The sequence below is a fragment of the Maylandia zebra genome, linkage group LG1 (genome assembly GCF_041146795.1).
Source record: "Maylandia zebra isolate NMK-2024a linkage group LG1, Mzebra_GT3a, whole genome shotgun sequence".
In the NCBI taxonomy this organism is placed as follows: domain Eukaryota; kingdom Metazoa; phylum Chordata; class Actinopteri; order Cichliformes; family Cichlidae; genus Maylandia; species Maylandia zebra.
The window spans coordinates 20,548,846-20,565,617 of record NC_135167.1 but is presented as its reverse complement, the minus strand read 5'-3'; the positions used below and the strand labels follow the sequence as shown (position 1 = coordinate 20,565,617).

The 16,772-nt window shown below is 40.6% G+C and overlaps 1 protein-coding gene across 3 annotated transcripts in view; it reads right to left on the bottom strand.

Moving 5' to 3' along the window:
• The window catches only part of sbf2 (SET binding factor 2), a 106,442-nt gene that overhangs the window by 59,165 nt on the left and 30,505 nt on the right, over positions 1–16,772 (bottom strand). For all 3 annotated transcript variants that reach the window (XM_004543161.4, XM_004543162.4, XM_076883018.1), the window contains 4 exons: positions 8,497–8,634; positions 4,875–5,009; positions 4,366–4,476; positions 3,165–3,270 (listed from right to left, as the gene is read on the bottom strand). In XM_004543161.4, the coding sequence (XP_004543218.1) occupies positions 3,165–3,270; positions 4,366–4,476; positions 4,875–5,009; positions 8,497–8,634 (490 nt within the window). The remainder of the gene's footprint in view (positions 1–3,164; positions 3,271–4,365; positions 4,477–4,874; positions 5,010–8,496; positions 8,635–16,772) is intronic.

Below are 16,772 nucleotides of genomic sequence, written 5' to 3'. Positions count from 1 at the left end.
GATGTAAGGACGAGCTAATAAGTGGAAACAAAACGCTTACGTGTAACTCATCAACTGACTTTCCAATCAATGTGCAGGAAAGTCAGGCTTTAAGGTCAGAGGAATCATTAACTCTACTGTCTAACTATGTCTGTAACTTTCAGTTTCCTGCACCTTAATAAAAAAATAATTATTATATAACAACCTGTGACAGCAGCAGGAGAGATTAAAAAAAAAGATTATGATTTCATATTCTTGCCAAGAGTGGAATAAAGAATAGATAATACCGATGCCGTGTCTACATATATAGCTTACAGACACGAGATGGTCAGGACAGTTTAGCCTGAAAAAACCTGCAGACAAAAAAACAAAACATGCAGACTGAAATAATTGAGGTGGTTTCAAAACACCATTGCCTGAAGTACATTTGTTCATTTATCCAACATTAAACTTCTGATAGAGTAAACCTGACTTTATAAGTTAAATTACAGTCATGGTATACTGTAAACATCACAAGATGAAAATATCAAGAATGAGTACATTCAGTATTTGATAAATTCAGCGTCACTGTCATGAAAGTAAAACGATATGATGCTTTTATTGGGCGTTATAGGTGCATGAGTCATTTTAGCCATTGGTAGGTGGTTGCCAGGCAACTTATAATCATGTAGGAGGAGTTCCCAGCCAAACCAACAGACAGTTTTTGTATTACAGTAAGTAACTATAAAAAGTGACAAATTGTGGCTTTGAGGTTTTTCTGGCTAGCTATTTTTCCCTTCTGCTAGCCTCTGTTTAAAGCTATGCTAACAATCTCATTGCTTTAGCCTTTAGCCTAGTTTAGTGTAGATTCCCTGCGCCGTGTCAGAGGTACTTTTCTTCCTGAAAGTCATGATGATACAAATATCATAAATATGACATTTTCTGTAAACACCTGGGTAGGGCTGGGCTATATCATACCGTTCACAGTAATACCGGTGTAATGTTGGGCAACGATAGGAAAATCAAATATCGCGATAGAACGTGGGTAAAACGCGCATGCGCAGTGCCTTTGTTTACATACGCACATGGCGGCGATGCAGAATGAGAAGAGCGAAAGTGGATCGTTAAATGAAACGAATGAACCAGAATTGGTTTGTAAAAATGCTGCAACTTCAGTGGTGTGGAACTGGTTTGGCTTTCATCCGTCAGGTACACAACAAAGCACTATTTTTGGTAGAGCATGTTAGCGGGCCGTCGTTATTACCGTGTTTTTTTTTGGAAAATACGGCACAATCCTTTGATTTTTCTGAAAATCGACAGTGCCCCTTATAATCTCGTGTGCCTTATGTATGAATTCTGGTTGTGTTTACTGACCTCGAAATGATTTTATGTGATACACGGCGCTCGAAAATCTGTCAAATGTTTCAGTACGACTTTGCTAAGCTACGAACCCGCAACGCTTGATGGATTGTCGGAGCATTACGGCTATATTAGGCAGGAGCCTCGCGGAGTGATACGTACTGTGCTTCAACATAATATTACCGTATTGTGTGTGTATAACCTCTTTTTTTGTGGATTTTGTGGATGTTATACATGGTTATGCTGAGGATATGTCGGCCAATTTCCACTGGAAATGCCTTTTGGTTAAACTGTCAGCAAGGAATTTGCATTTGCACTGTTACGTTTTTATGTAACTTTAATGCACTTAAAAAAGCTGCTTGTTTAAGTGAAAATACATTGATGGGTTTTTTTTTTTGGCACTAATAAAGTTGAGAAGTTGTAAATTATTTTGTCTAGTGTCAATTATATCGTCAGTTATCGTTATCACAAATTTTCAAATGTATATCGTGATAAATATTTTTGGTCATATCGCCCTGCTCTGGGTACATTTAGCAGTGTTCAGATATCGGTTTGCATGCAGAAGAGTACCTGTCTATTCATTTTCATTTTCAAAATTATTAACAGAGCGACCGAACTGTAATCATTGCGCTATTCGTACGTGACTCTAAACATTAGAAAGAAACTAAAATGTGCAGTTCATCTTTCCAGCACACATGTACTGTATCCTACTTGCTGCTCTGAACTGCAAATGTACCCTCCTGATTAAAGGAAGCAGGTTTAGGAAAACTGACTGGTCGTGATTCGTTATTATGTCAACATTATTTTGTTTTGTGTATCCAAATTGGCAACAAATGCATGCTCTGACATGACCCTAATTGCATATATCGTGTAAGAACACCTACCCCTCCCAATCCCCTTGCTGCTTCCAAACAAAACGAGGATGGTGTTAATACAGTCAGGATACAGAATCTACTCTGATGTGAAGCACATTCTCCTAATCAAGAGAGACCAAATGAGGGCCAACTTTCCATTACAAATCAGATTTCAGGTGAATTAGATTTAATCACACTCTCGGCTTACATATGCAAAAAGTGAAATAAGCCCCGCTGTTTAGGAATAACCCCAAAATCTGCAAACATAATGCAGAAAGTTCACAGCGTGGCTTTTGCCAATTTGCGGGTTTTTTTGGAGTGCTAAGAAAAACAATAGACACACTCCCTAAATACGTCTGGACTCCCTCATGATTGAGTCATTGCGTATCAGGCACGTCGGTTCTTTACCAGAGCACGTATCGCCTGTTCAAATCATTTAAGTCTGGACCATTAACATATTGTGCAAACACTGCAATCCGAAACCACAAAACCTAATCAAATCTTCATTATTGGCTCCTTCTACCCAGACAAAATTACAGAAACATTGATGGGACACAGAGAAAAACGCACAGCCGTGCTTGAGACGCATTTCATGTAGAACTAATACGAGCTCTTAATGGCTCACCGCAAAAGTCCTACAGTAGTGGAGTTTGCCACTAGGTGATTAGCAAAGTTACACAGAGCATTTAAAAATCTGATAAGAATAAATGTGAAATATGTCAAGCATAAAGGCATTTTACTAAATAAGCTGAGACATTGAATGCTTTAAAACTTATGTTTTTAAATGTGACTGCTGTCAGATTATAATAGCTACTAGAAATACTTACATGGTGATTGAGTCTACAGTACATGATAAACTGCAGCAGGGTAATGTTAATAAATACATGACAAGACATTTAGTCATTTCATTTCAGATACAACAATGAAGTCATAAATAAGTCATGTTGTGACTCATGATTGCTGGTTAGTAGTTATCACAGTTCCTTGACCCACCCAACTGCTGGAAGAGTAGAGCAATACTCTTGGATGTAACGGGCAGCGTGTCGTTCAGGGGTGTCTGGATGAGCTGACGGTCTCCTGCTCCCAGGCTAAATAGCTTCTGTAAACAGAAAAAAAAAGGGCGTGACAGTCAGACAACAGCAATAGAACATTTTAACGACCATCACGTCTACAGGGTTGAGAAGTCCAACGACTGACAGTCACAGGACTGTTCTGAGCCCGTGGGGCATGAAAAAGATGCATTCTATTCAATGCAAACACTGTGCAGACCATCTGAATAAGTCTTTTTCACACTAATCAAAAACATAACTGATATGGTGCACAGCTGCATCAATATAAAAATGATTCATGCACTGCAAAGATTCAAAAACATATTTCCAAAGTGTGTACGTGTTGTTCAGATCAACACAGACTCTAATCAGTCACCTAAAAGCTGTGCTGTAATTATTCTCACAAATACATCCTGATTCACACCGTGTGCAGGTATCCTCTGATATAATCTCACAGTATCATATAAAAGGTCTCATGGGGTCCTCATTCACACAATTCCTGGCATATCTGTATGTTCAACTGTGTTTTGTTTTGACAAATGAGTCTGCTTGGGTCTGGCAGACTTGAGGACATGAGATTTTTTGTGGCGTCTTGCTAGAGAACAGAAGGGGCCAAATTCTTCCTTCTAACAGCACATTATCCATCATTTAAAACAAAATCAGATGAGAAAGCGAATGTGGCAGAATGAGCGGGCTGCGTTTTTGTTCCGGGTGTTAAATAAATTATCTTATGCCTAGCTTACCGGAGCATTATCTTCTGACATTTGGCCACCAAAATACATTATGACATCAAGAGGGATCCTAATGCAGCGACAGTGCAGTACAGTCCTCAAAAATGCTACAGATAAAGTTCAAGAGATTTTCTTTCTTGCTCCACTCTAAGAGTTTATTTCATGGCAGAATGAGCAGACTAGAACTTCGCCTGAACCCTGAACATGATGGTGGTGACTGGCTGCAAAGCAAACATCAGTCTGCATCACTGAACCTCAGTCATCCACTTACAATCTGGCTGAAAGCAGAGCAGGGTTGACATCAACAACCAACTAGCACAAAGTCCTGGACCTGTGCCCCCCTCCTTGAAAAACCACCCAACAGCAGAGCTAGACAGTGATATGTGGACATGTTCTCTCTTAGGTCAGACTTACCTGAGATCCACCAGCAACAGGAACCAAGAACGTAAAAAGGTTGGCCACCAATCCCTCCAAAGGGAAACTCAGGCTATCGATGTAGACCGTGTAGATCAGCCCTAAGCACCCCTGTAAGAACAACACGTGGAAGACAACTAAGACATGGAGAAAAAGGAAAGAAGCAACCATCAATGTGCTTAATAAGTGTCTGCATTTTCTCTTTTTGGGCCAAGAGCAAAGGATCCTCAGTAGGTAAGGTCTGCTAGTAAGGTTATTACCATGGATGGTATGACTGGCCTTACGCCAGCACAAACTGACCTTAATGAAAGGCTCAAAGTTTCTTATACACCTGAGACTCCTGTACTTTCTGAAGTGCATGCCTACATTACACCCATTTTACAGACAGAACAAAGCAGATTAGTATCTGCAAGACGAAAATCAGATTTGACAAAAATTCTGAGAATTCTTCTGAACGGTCAGAAAAAACATTTTTTAAATCAAGATTTAATCGTGCGGTGTCTTATTACCCGGAATATTTCGGGATAATCCAGCCTGGACACGAGAATGAGACTTTTTGGTGCAAACACTTGAGCTGGCTGGATCAGGCCATCCTCTTCTGCCTCCTCATCTTCATCGCCATCAGCTTCAATGTTCTTTGATCCCTGAAACATAAAAAGAGCAGTCGTTACTTTATAAGAAGAAGCACCTTGAGGAGACTGTTGTGATTTGGCACTGTATAAATAAAATGGCCTTTAACTGAATTGAATGCAGCCCAAAGAAATGTTAAAAATCCTCCTTTGTCTACAGTGAGCAGAAAAAAAAACATTCATGAAAGGCTGGACAATTAATTATCCTCTTTCACAATGTTGCATTTTAGTACAGCCAGCAGAGCCACTCTGTTAATTTCTTCAATTACGATGATGCTAATAAAAGATTTCTCCAAAGGGACCAAGATTAAACGAGATTTGCTTACAGAAGAGTCAAAAATGACTTTAGGAAGTTCATCCTCCTTCTCTCCTAGGATCACATCATAATACAGCAAATGCAAAACATCAGTGACAAAAATACCAAACAAGTTAACAACTGCACAGCGCTTAGTATCTGTTGTGTAAGACAGAAAATTTACAGTTTCGATCTGGTCTCTATTGAGATCCACGAGCTGCATTACGACACTGATACGCCAATCTCTCGGCGCTCATTCCAAATAAAGCCTTTATCACAGTCTAGTATATTTCTCCAGGCAGTCAAAACATGCCGCAAGAGCTTAGGTATCTCCAGCACCAAGGAGTGCAGGATCAAAATATCTGTTCTATCCATCTGAGAATTTGGGGGGGGGGGCGGAGATTTGGTTCAATTATTTAACAAAATACATTCCTGCGCCGCCTGTCTGGACGCTCTCTGAAATCTAGCTGAGCAGATAAGGACGTCAACTCAGACAGTTAAGACTGTTAAAACACCCTCACGTTTCAAGAAGATCTTCAGCGCTCTGAAGTGAACGCTGGAATGTTTGAGGTACCCCGATGGTCTCGATGAGACCAAATATAGCCTGACCTAATGATTAATATGAGCGAGACAGATAAAAGATAAGGCCGTGTGGTGGATAATAAACGTTTATAGGGTCAGTCTTTATGCTACAGCATGTAATCTACACCAAGCAGACACGCATCTCGGTCAAGTGTCTCTCTATCAGACACAAACATCTCAGTTAGTTTAATCTGTTTGAGTGAAGCGTATCAGTTAAACTGTAAGACAAACTGTATTGTTTTCATGCTTTTTTTAAAAGCCTAAAGATAGCTTCAAAATTAATTAGATTAACTTCTCACTTTATAAACTAATACATTATGTGCCAACATCAAAATCAGTGCAACGCTCTGCTTGGAAGCCCTGATTCTTTCCAAGAAGCACGGCACTTGGGCATACATGAGATATCTAAATATTATTGTAAAACAAGCATGCCCCCCCCACCTTGGGGAAAAAAGGCACTCCGTGACGCCCCTTCAGGACAATGTGGCTGACAACATTACAAAATCTGCTTCAGAATCACTCCACCACCAGCACCATAGCAAAGAGTTCAAGGCCTTGACCCATTTTAACTGGAAAAAAAGCTAAAACAACCCGATACTCAAGGCCCCCAAAATGATCTGCTGCCAGTGTCCCCGTGCCAGACACCCCCAGAGGTCCAATGTCCATAACTCAATGGATTGAAGCTTTCCACGTGGCATCAGGGACTCTTGCACATGTATTACTGATTAAAATACATATAAAAACAACAAAAAAAACCAAACAGAAATGAGGTTTCTCAACAGTTTGTATTGACTTTATTTTACACACAACCACCTGCTTCAGGTGTGGGGTTTTTGACTGAGTGAAAACATTAAGAGTCCCACTTTTCCAACCTGGCAACAAAGTTTACATGTTGAGATACACCGGCTCTGTGATTGTACATACGTTTACACTCCTCTACTGCCACAAAAAAAAGTGTTCAAAAATGTGTTTTTTGAGCATAGTACGAGTTCTCCCTGTAGTCTCGATCATGTCTGGTAAATATGTGGAGCATTATCAAAATTGCATGAAATAGAATTTCCAGAGGTCATCCTCGTGTTAAAGTGAAATCCTGTCGCTAAAGTCCTCCTACTCTTCACAATGAGGGTGATCCACTTATCTGTAAACCCTAACATGCTTTTCACAGACTTCACCAACAAGAGGCGACCAAAGTGGAAAAATGCACTCAGTTATGCAAACTGAGGCATGCTTTAATACAAATGTAATTATAATGTGATTCACACAACAAGTTCAAATGCTAATGAGAAAAGGATGCACTACAACAGAGCTGAATTCAGGCATTCCACCAAAGTGACTCGTTGCTATTTTGAAGTTGACACATTTCTCTTACGGGGCTCGATTTCAAATTTCCCTCAAAGATGTTAAAGTGATATAACTGGAATGTGATTGATGACTGCCTTCCACATGCGAAAGGATGTGAGGTCACAGTGGGCAGAGTGACAAAGAGTCATTTAAGGCCTCCAACAAAGGCCAACACAGTGAAACAATTATCTTGGTATTGTGTGGGCCTCTGGCAGGGAGAGAAGTTAACAAGATCACTGGTAAGTATGAAAATGATCCCAATGAAACTAATCTGTAGTAATCAATAATTTATGGGGGTTTTGGACATTGATGCCGTGACCACTAATCTGCAATCAAATGCAGTCTTGTATGCATGAGTAAATCACATGCCGAAGGGGAGCAGAGGCTATCCTGTCTTTCCTCGGCCAAGTCACAATTTATTAGGCTGGATGCAAACAGGCTGTTTTATAATAACGCCCGACATTCTGGAAGACATCAACCACGCGACAAGCATTCCTGAGAACTAAAGAAGAGTGCCAAAGACGGCAAAAAAACAAAAACAAAAAGCAAATCAATAAGCCTAAAATGAAAACAGAAAGTCACATTGCCCAAGCTTCATATCCCTAAGGGTGTCTATTGGTTATGAAAAGCACACAAGAATGACAGTGACCTCGTTTTGGGGAGGAGGAAGAAACCGACTTCAACATTTTGATATCAGGGGCTTACAAGGTGATGATGTCATGCACTGCTTTCTACTAAAGAGGACAGGTGACTGTAGATTTGTATTATTACTGTGGCTCACATGGCAGCTCAAGGGGTTACAGGTGATGCACCGATCTGACATTTTGATCAAATATCAATGCGATCACTGATGATCAGATCATGTTGGTTACAGCCAACACATCATTAACACTGCACTGATTGCTAACAGGGGAGTTAATGTAGCATTTAAGAAGCTAAAAACTAGGAAAAAGCAAAGATAGAGCAGCTGGAAGGCATTTCACTTCCAGCTGTTCGCAAAAGTTTTTAAGATAAAACATAAAACGATCGAGTGAGTTGCAAGGCTGAAAAACTCCAACAGCACGTTATGATTTCTCTCTTTTACTCAGTGGCACATAATGCTTGTTTGAAGGCTTCTGCTGCAATTCTAGTAAAATTGAATACTGTCGCCAACGGGTTCTTGTCCACTCCACTTTACACATGACATGCTTGTGTGGATCTGTAAACGGTGGTGGGTTCAGACTGAGCAGGGAATAAAGGAGAAACTCTCTAAGCTGAAATGAGACTGCAGAGACTGTGGAGTACCTGCAGGTTGACCTCGGCCTCGTAGAAAGTGAGGCAGGAGCAGTAGTGTCGGTCTGAATCGATATCTGTCAGCACAACGGTGAAGAAAGTGGGTGCTTTCCGATCTCTGGACAGCCTCCAGCCTCCAGGCTGGCAGAACTGAAAAGACAAAAAACAGTAAAATGACGTCACATAGGAATCCACAGAATCACATCTCACTTACAGTAACATTTGGTTACTTTTGATTTTTTTTAAATAAATTCAGTGGTTATGACACCCACTGAGACTTTTTGCTGGTAAACCAATCAAACCTTCAAATTACTGTGAAATACTGCAGCAGGTCCTAGCTGAATCCCAACGCCCCCATAAAGAGCAAAGACAGGATGTCCTGCTCTGGGGTTGCAATTTCATCTCCTATGCATGCCACAGAGCAGGAAGTGGCATGTTCAGAATTTATTTTCTTTAAAAATCGTCAGCGATGGTGCCCGTTCTAATTGAAGGTCTGAGCATGAGAGGAAATGTCGCACACAAGACTTACAGGGACAAAAAACTCCAAAACAAAAAACAGGAATTAAGCAACTTTATACATTAAATCAAAGCTAAAACTGAGAATAACAACAAATATTTATTTATCCTACTGTCCCAATTTCTTATTCAGATTTTTAAATTACGAATCATCATTTAAGAAAACAACACATCTGAAAGGCGGACCCCTCTGTTACACCGTTTTATTGATTCAGACTGTCCAGGGTATAAGTTTGGACAGAGGTTTAGATATTCCATGAGAGAGTCCTGTTCTCCCAAAATCTTCCAGGAAGGACTTATTATTTAGACTTCCAAACATTCCTGTTTACTGACGATTTAAGTATCACACAAATCAATAATTTTCTATGCGTGACAAAACTGAGCCATTTTTAGAAAACTGTGGGCAGACCTTAAACAGGTTTTAGGTCCCAGAGCAACAACAGCGTGAGTCATCTCCAATCCTGACACAAAACATCTGCAAAGTGTGGAAAAAAAACAAGCTTCTCCCGATACGTTGTCTGGTTAGACAAAACCGGTTTATCAATCTATTGACTTTATAGTTAGAGACATAAATTGCTGTTGATGTTGCCTTCACATAAACACTTGCAATTCTTCAAGCTCAAAATAAACCTGCCCACTGTTTGGAGAAATAGATGAATTATTTGTTCTTATAGATAAACTTTGAATAGTTTATCTTCCAAAAAAAAGGAAAAAGGAATAAATAAGCCACGTGGCACACGCACAGAGGGCCAAAGTATAAGGGGCAGGCAGGCATTTGGTCAGAGAGTTGAGTGTTTGTGTCTGATCCTTCTCTTGTTTTTGCAGGAGGCCCAACTGGCTCTGGTTTTGAAAATGGTGTTTAGACTGCTCCTCAGGGGTTACGCAGGGGATCACCGGACACATGGAGGAAGAGAGGAGACCGGGTTAAGGAGGGGCAGCTAAGGGCAAAAACAGATGAACAGATGGGTAGATAGCTGGCTCTGTACACGAGGTAGTGTCTCTTGGGCAGCAAATGATAAGAGGTCAACTAAAAAAAAAAAAAAAAAAAAAAAAAAAAAAAAAAAAAGGAGAAAAGGGAATTAAAGGGGAGGGCTGGAAAACAGAGATTAAGAGAGGAAGGGAGGAAAGAGAGAGATGGGAGGGGGACAAGGGGCCTGTTCAACCTGGAGGTTCAGACCAGGATGCCATCTTCTAGCAGATACAATAGCCCACAGGAAATCTGTTAAACCTGCATTGTGGGGAGGTGTGTGTGTGTGTGTGTGTGTGTGTGTGTGTGTGTGTGTGTGTGTGTGTGTGTGTGTGTGTGTGTGTGTGTGTGTGTGTGTGCGCATGCATGAATGCTCGGGCCAGACAGGATCCAAGGACAAGTGCGGATAACTGTGCTCCTGTCCTAAAGTATTCCAACTATGCCATTCATTGTTGTCAAAAAAGAGACAAACACATTTGGGACCACATAGCTCAGAAGATCACAGGAGATAATAACATCCTGTGTGTGTCTGTGTGTGTGTTGTATTTCTCCATGTGTGTTTCCGTAGTGGTGAACATATGTGCGAGATGGGGACTATGACACGGTGACATGCAGGCAGCAGATGAAAAGATGATGGTGAAATGATGAATTGCCTTCCATAATGTTAAATAAGTGTTTAAGTCAGGGGTTTCTCTCCTGTAGGTCTGCAGAGACACTTCAGGGCTGGCACAGGTTCAAAGACACTTGACTGAGTTTGGTGTTTAGTAAACTTCATGGTATTCAGGGACCAATGCTTCCAGACAGACATCCATTTACATGCAACTTATCACTGTCTACATAAAACATGTATCTTTGATGTAGCTGGATCCGATTCAGACTCTACAAAGAAAGTGATTCCACGTATCCTACGCAGCTGCATTTTTATAAAAACGTGTCTCATTTCCGAGGTTTTAAACACTCAATGCTTATGACGCTACAAGTTTCAGGCCTGTGCAACAACTGAGTTTGGATCCTACACTAAGGTGTTCACATATGGTGAATGTTTGCTTGATTAAAACTATTTCAAGTAAGATGAGTATACTGATGGTCTCTCTCTGCAACCTACTAGAAAGGAAGGGCATCTCTGAAGGTCTGCAGTGCTTTTTACAAATGTTGTCATTTTAAATCAACTGCATGTAAACATCAATCCGAAGAAATCCTCTGTGATTTGTAATTAAGTGTGGATATACCGATAGTAACACTTTTCTTAAGTTATTCCACTTTAAAAAGGAATTGAATAAAATGTGGCTTAAGCGCAGACTTTGTTTTAATTTAGTGGCCTAACAAAAATATTGCATTTTTAAGACTAAATGATACCAGAATTAAACTTTGTAGACACAGCGTTGTGGTTAGGGTATACCTGCCACCAATGGGACCAGGTCAGTAGAGTTTATTACTGAACTGACTGCTAACTGACAGACTGACAAAAGTAGCAGTGTGAACTTCAATGTAGAGCAATCGTTTCAGGTCAGACTCAAGAAGTCTAATATCTGTAGAATGGATGTGGTATTACAGACTGGTTTAGAGGCCTGGCGCTAAGCATGTTCACCACTGCATCCTGGTTTGGAACCTGATGTGATGAGCGAGGGGTCGACTGAGAAACTGTGGTACACTCAAGCTTCATATGGCAGCAGCTCTTCAATCACAAGGCATGGCAGCCTTAAACCAGACCATGCTTTGTCATGCTTTGACTCTGATGGGGACCATGACTTACAAAGTTTGTGTCAGTGAGATGTGAAACTAACAACCGAGACAATAATCTTGTAAGATAAATGTTTACTGAGGTCACAGATCAGGTAGGATGGGGGGCTTCTATGCTTCTATGCTACATTCTTCAAACAGAAACAGTAACTGCTATATAGGACAGATAGATTCCAGAGACCAAGCAGAAGGTAACAAAAGGTGAAAGCACTGACTGACAGGATCAGACATAGGCTACACACTGACCTATAGCATGACACGGGAATCAATTACAGAGCAACACGTGCTAACAGTTTAGCCTTTATACAGCTAAGAGAAAGGACATCTCCTGGTCCAAAATTAGATCTCAGTCAAATGACAAAGGATCTCTGGGACACACTTGCTCTGCTGATGTCAGAGGCGAGCTGACTGCAGCCCTCCAGCTAAACCTACCACGTCGCATCATGTGCTACAGCCCAGCATGACTGACTCCCAACCCCACAATTCACCACCCCATCAGTGATATTAGATATGCAGTCTGACCTGGTAAGCATCGTCACAGCACCAATCAAAAGAAAGAGAGAGAGAAAAAAAAGAAGGAACACAGCTGCATTGCCTGAACAAGACACAGCAACATTCTTCTATTATGACAAGTGATTAAAGCTTGCTTAGGCTGGTGCGGCCAGCTTAAACAGGGGCAGCCGCCATTACTAACGATGACTAAGGAAAAAGAGTCAGAGACAACGATATCAGCTTTGTTTTCCACCAGTATGACACAATTGAAACATGACTGGAAAGCGGGGTTTAAGTGTTTTCATTATGACCACAACATTTCAGAGTCCTGTACTAGGAGAAATACAAACAGACTCTGAAGGGTCATAAAACCTTGAAAGAGTTCCCGTCACCACCAATGAACTCTGTCCCGCAAATCCTCCACGAGAGAATTATTTCATACTCTGGTTAGGTTACTACATCCAAAAGTTCTCGCATGTTTTCGCTCCGCAGCAATAAAATGTGTATAGACCGAGCTGTCTCCTCTAATCTGATCGTCAACAAGAATGACCCAAAGTGGATGAGAGAAAAAGGAAAATATTTTCCTCTACAATCCTCTAATCACATAGGCGACTTTTTGTGTATGAGACAGAGGGAGAGACCTGGAAAATGCAGGAATATGGGCAGTTTTTAAAATGACAACACATACAAAACACAGAAGCTGAGTTCACACACACTAACATTTGCATTCCTAAAAATAACTGTTCTCACATCCTAAAGCGGGTGTTACTGAAAGGAAACACACAAAAAAACAACAACTTCAACTTTTAAAGAATTCCAAGACAATGCTGCCAGAAAAATCTAGCAGCAGATGTGCCCTACACCACGTGCTTCCATCATCCTTTTCCCTCTACCTTGCTCTTTCCCCATTCTTATGGAAGCATGCCAGGAAGACAACACAATGACGGAAAGTGAAGTGCAAGGTGTCAGGGGCTGGCCGGGGGGTGAGAAGGTCAGCGGCGTGCAGCCTAGCCAGGATTCCATCTTTATCAGGTCTGCAGGATGAGCAACGGACAAAACAACCAGAGATGGCCGCGAGCGAACAAACATGCTTACGTCCACCCCCCACACACCTCATCTCCTTCACTCAAGGACACCAAGATGATGACAGGAAATGAAACGGTCAACAAAAAACAAACAAACAAAAGAAAAGAAAAAAAAACCTCCCACACCATAACTCCCAAACACTTCTCCATGGTTACAGTGACTTAATTCACTTTACTGCAGCACAGATGCATCACAAAAGCCTCTGAGGTGACATCTGATCTCCTCAGCTCTGCTAGTTTGAAAGTCTGGTTTACTTTACCTGTTATGTAATACAGGAGACATATGGTTCATTTTAAAGATAGATTATTTTTAGACAACCATGATAGAGCACAGCATGTAAAAAAAAAAAGAAAAAAATGTCAAGTCAGGCAGTGAAGTAAGAGTCATCTAGCAAATATGGCAAACACTAATGCAGTAATGTACACAGAATTCCGTGCTTCATAAATGCCACATGTGTAATAGGAAATGTAACACTGGAAAAGGACCCCGCTACAACATGTATTTCAAGCAAAAACGTAAAGAGTTTTTTTTTTTTTTTTTTAAATTGCCACGCACAGTCCCACCACAAGCTTGCAAAGGACAGCTTTGCTTGAGGGCAAATACTTTACTTCAAAAACACTGCATAAATGAAAACCAGGCAGCTCACCACAAGCGGCTTGAAAATAGAAATGCAGAGACGGGAAAAAAACTAAACATCCCATTGGAGAATTAAACATTCCTATTTATAAATCAACCCACTGTCAGTTCATCCTGTACCCAAACCTTACTACTTCAGCTTCACCTTGAGTTAATATGGGATGTTCACTGTTTGGCATGTGGGATCCCAAAGTTTAGATTGACTCTCCGGTGCCAATTCAGTCAAAAGTAGGTTAATAGACTCTGTATCTTCCAAGAATGAATAGGTTGAATCATAGTTCAGTCAGGAATCTGCCATAAAAATGTACTCAAGAGTAGAAAAATTCCCTGTCGGAATCCAAGAAAAGTCCATGGACTTTCCCCATACTGTTTAATAGTAGTATCAAGCGGGAAAAATGATATTAAAACCACCTGAGTAGTATGAAAACAATCATAATCAAATAAATTCTCCCATTGTGATGATGGAATATGTCAAAATGGACAAAAAGAGCAGTAAAAATCAACCGTGTAAAGTCCTGGCACTTTGTATACAAAACGAAAAAGAAACAACCAGACTCGATAAGTCATGTATGAACATGTTAATCACTTGTCAGCATACTGAACTTCTTAAACAAGATTAAACTGATGCCAAAGTCTTCTAAACACTACAGGATTTCACAATTCAAACGAGGTGTCTTGCATTAAACAAAAATTACAGCTTGGGATTTCACAAAGTAAATAAATGAGAAGTGACCTATTGGTAGATGAGTACAGCACATATTATGCTGCACTCGAGAAAGCGGACTATGACTTTCAACACGTAAAACGCAAAAACTCGAGTTGGTTTCCAGAGAAATGTACGAAAGTTACAGACAGTTCTTGATATTGCCCGACTTTAACGTAACGTAATGAAAGCCGGGTGAAAAACAGACACCAGCAGACCGAAACAACCTGTCAGGTTCCTACATTTGTGACAGCCGTGGGGAAAAATACAAGCATGGGTACCCGGCTTGGGTACTCATCCTTGTATTAAAGAACGTGGCAATGAAAAGGCGAAGCTTTTAGCAGAACTGGCTGTTCCTTTCAATATTTACAGAGATATGCTTGACATATAGTAAATATTTGTGGAACAAAGGATTAGGCTTCATTATGATTCAGCGTGCAGCGAGCCACAATTTGCTCCAAATAACTGTCATACTTATTACATAAGATCATCTTCTACCTAAATCATCCTCTTTAAAGACAGTGACACGCTTATAAATACGGCTTTATTGTACGTTTTGAAATCTGCTTGTGTCTCTCACAACAGATAGCAGGACTCTGATTATATTTACTCTACCAAAAAACCCCGATACCTCCCCGGGATCTGGTTCACACTCACATCTGGCATTCAAATCTAGACTGCCTGCAGATGTGCATCTGACCTTGGAGCACTTCATCCTCACAACTGAGACAGTCCAGGATCTATCCTAATTTTGCAGCACTGCCTATAAAAATCATCCTGAACACCTCCCGTGTCCACAGGTCAGATGTGCGGTGGGTTAGCTTTGTCTACCACAGCATCCTTTATGACAGGAACACCAAGGGGACTAAAATTAGAAAGTGGGAAACAAAAGCTAAAAATTAGGGGGTGGATGATTTCAAGGATTTTGCTGTCAGTGTGACTGCAAACACTATGCAAATCAAGGTAAAAATTTAGTTTGATGTCCCATTAAGGCATTAAATAAATCACCACTAATAAAAAATATTAATTGTAATCATTGTCTCTATGTGCATAATGAGCATGTGGGACACGTGAGCCTGTATATGCATATAAAAACAGATGGACTGAATAATTGTAATGGGCCTTATTTTTAAGGTTTTAAAGCACCAAATTACTACAGGCCCTTTTTTTTAACCCAGGAGTAGGTAAACATGGTTGTTACGGTTATCTGTAAAAAGTAAACACGACACATCAAAACACATTTCTGAGCACATGGAGCGATGCATGAAAGAGCAGGGTAAACAGCTTTATCCTGATGTTGTCGATCAGTACAATGGCCGTCCAGCTCAGAAAGATAATAGCTTTGTAACAGGTGCTTCCTCCACTGCCTTGTAGGGGCCCTGGCTAAATATCAGTACTCACCATAGGTTCTGCTCTCACTTCTGCTGTCCTCCAACCACAACATGTTTTGTTCCTCTCCTAACTATACACTAATGCAGTGCGTGGAGTAAATGCAAAACCTTAAAAAAAGAAATAAACTTGCTACAGAAGGTCTGGTGTTGTTCTCAAAAAACAACAAGAGATGATATCTGTGACGTACTTCAGACGTGGTGACCAACATCTCCTTTTCTACCCAAGCAACCGGCAACCTCTGTCGCTGAATCGTGAAAGCAGGGTTGTAGGGTTGCCAAAACATGCAGCGTTCATATCCTGTATGAGGTTTTATGGATAGTGATGATACTATTCAGTCAAGTGGGCTGTGGGTTAATGGTAATATTTATCCTCCTTTATACCAGAACAAAATCAGCTGGTAACCGTTCGTTTGAATGTGGCGAATACATCCGCAAGTTTGGTTTTATAGTGAAGATGCTGTATAAACTGTGGGTGTGACCATTCAACCATGCTCCCTACAGGACATGCAGCTCTTAAACCCACAGAGACTACCAGAGTTTATCAACCACCCAGCAGAGCTATGCAAAGAGCCCTAAAGTCTTCCTAGGCTACAAGAAAAAAAAAAAAAAGAATTCATTAGTGCAACATATTATTCTGTGACTGGAATTAATCGTTTCCCCTTAGTTTCAGTATTTTTTCACCTGAAATTTCAAATATGTTCAAGTTCAGCACAGGGAGTTCAGATTATTATAGGAATATTTTGCTGGAAAATCATGT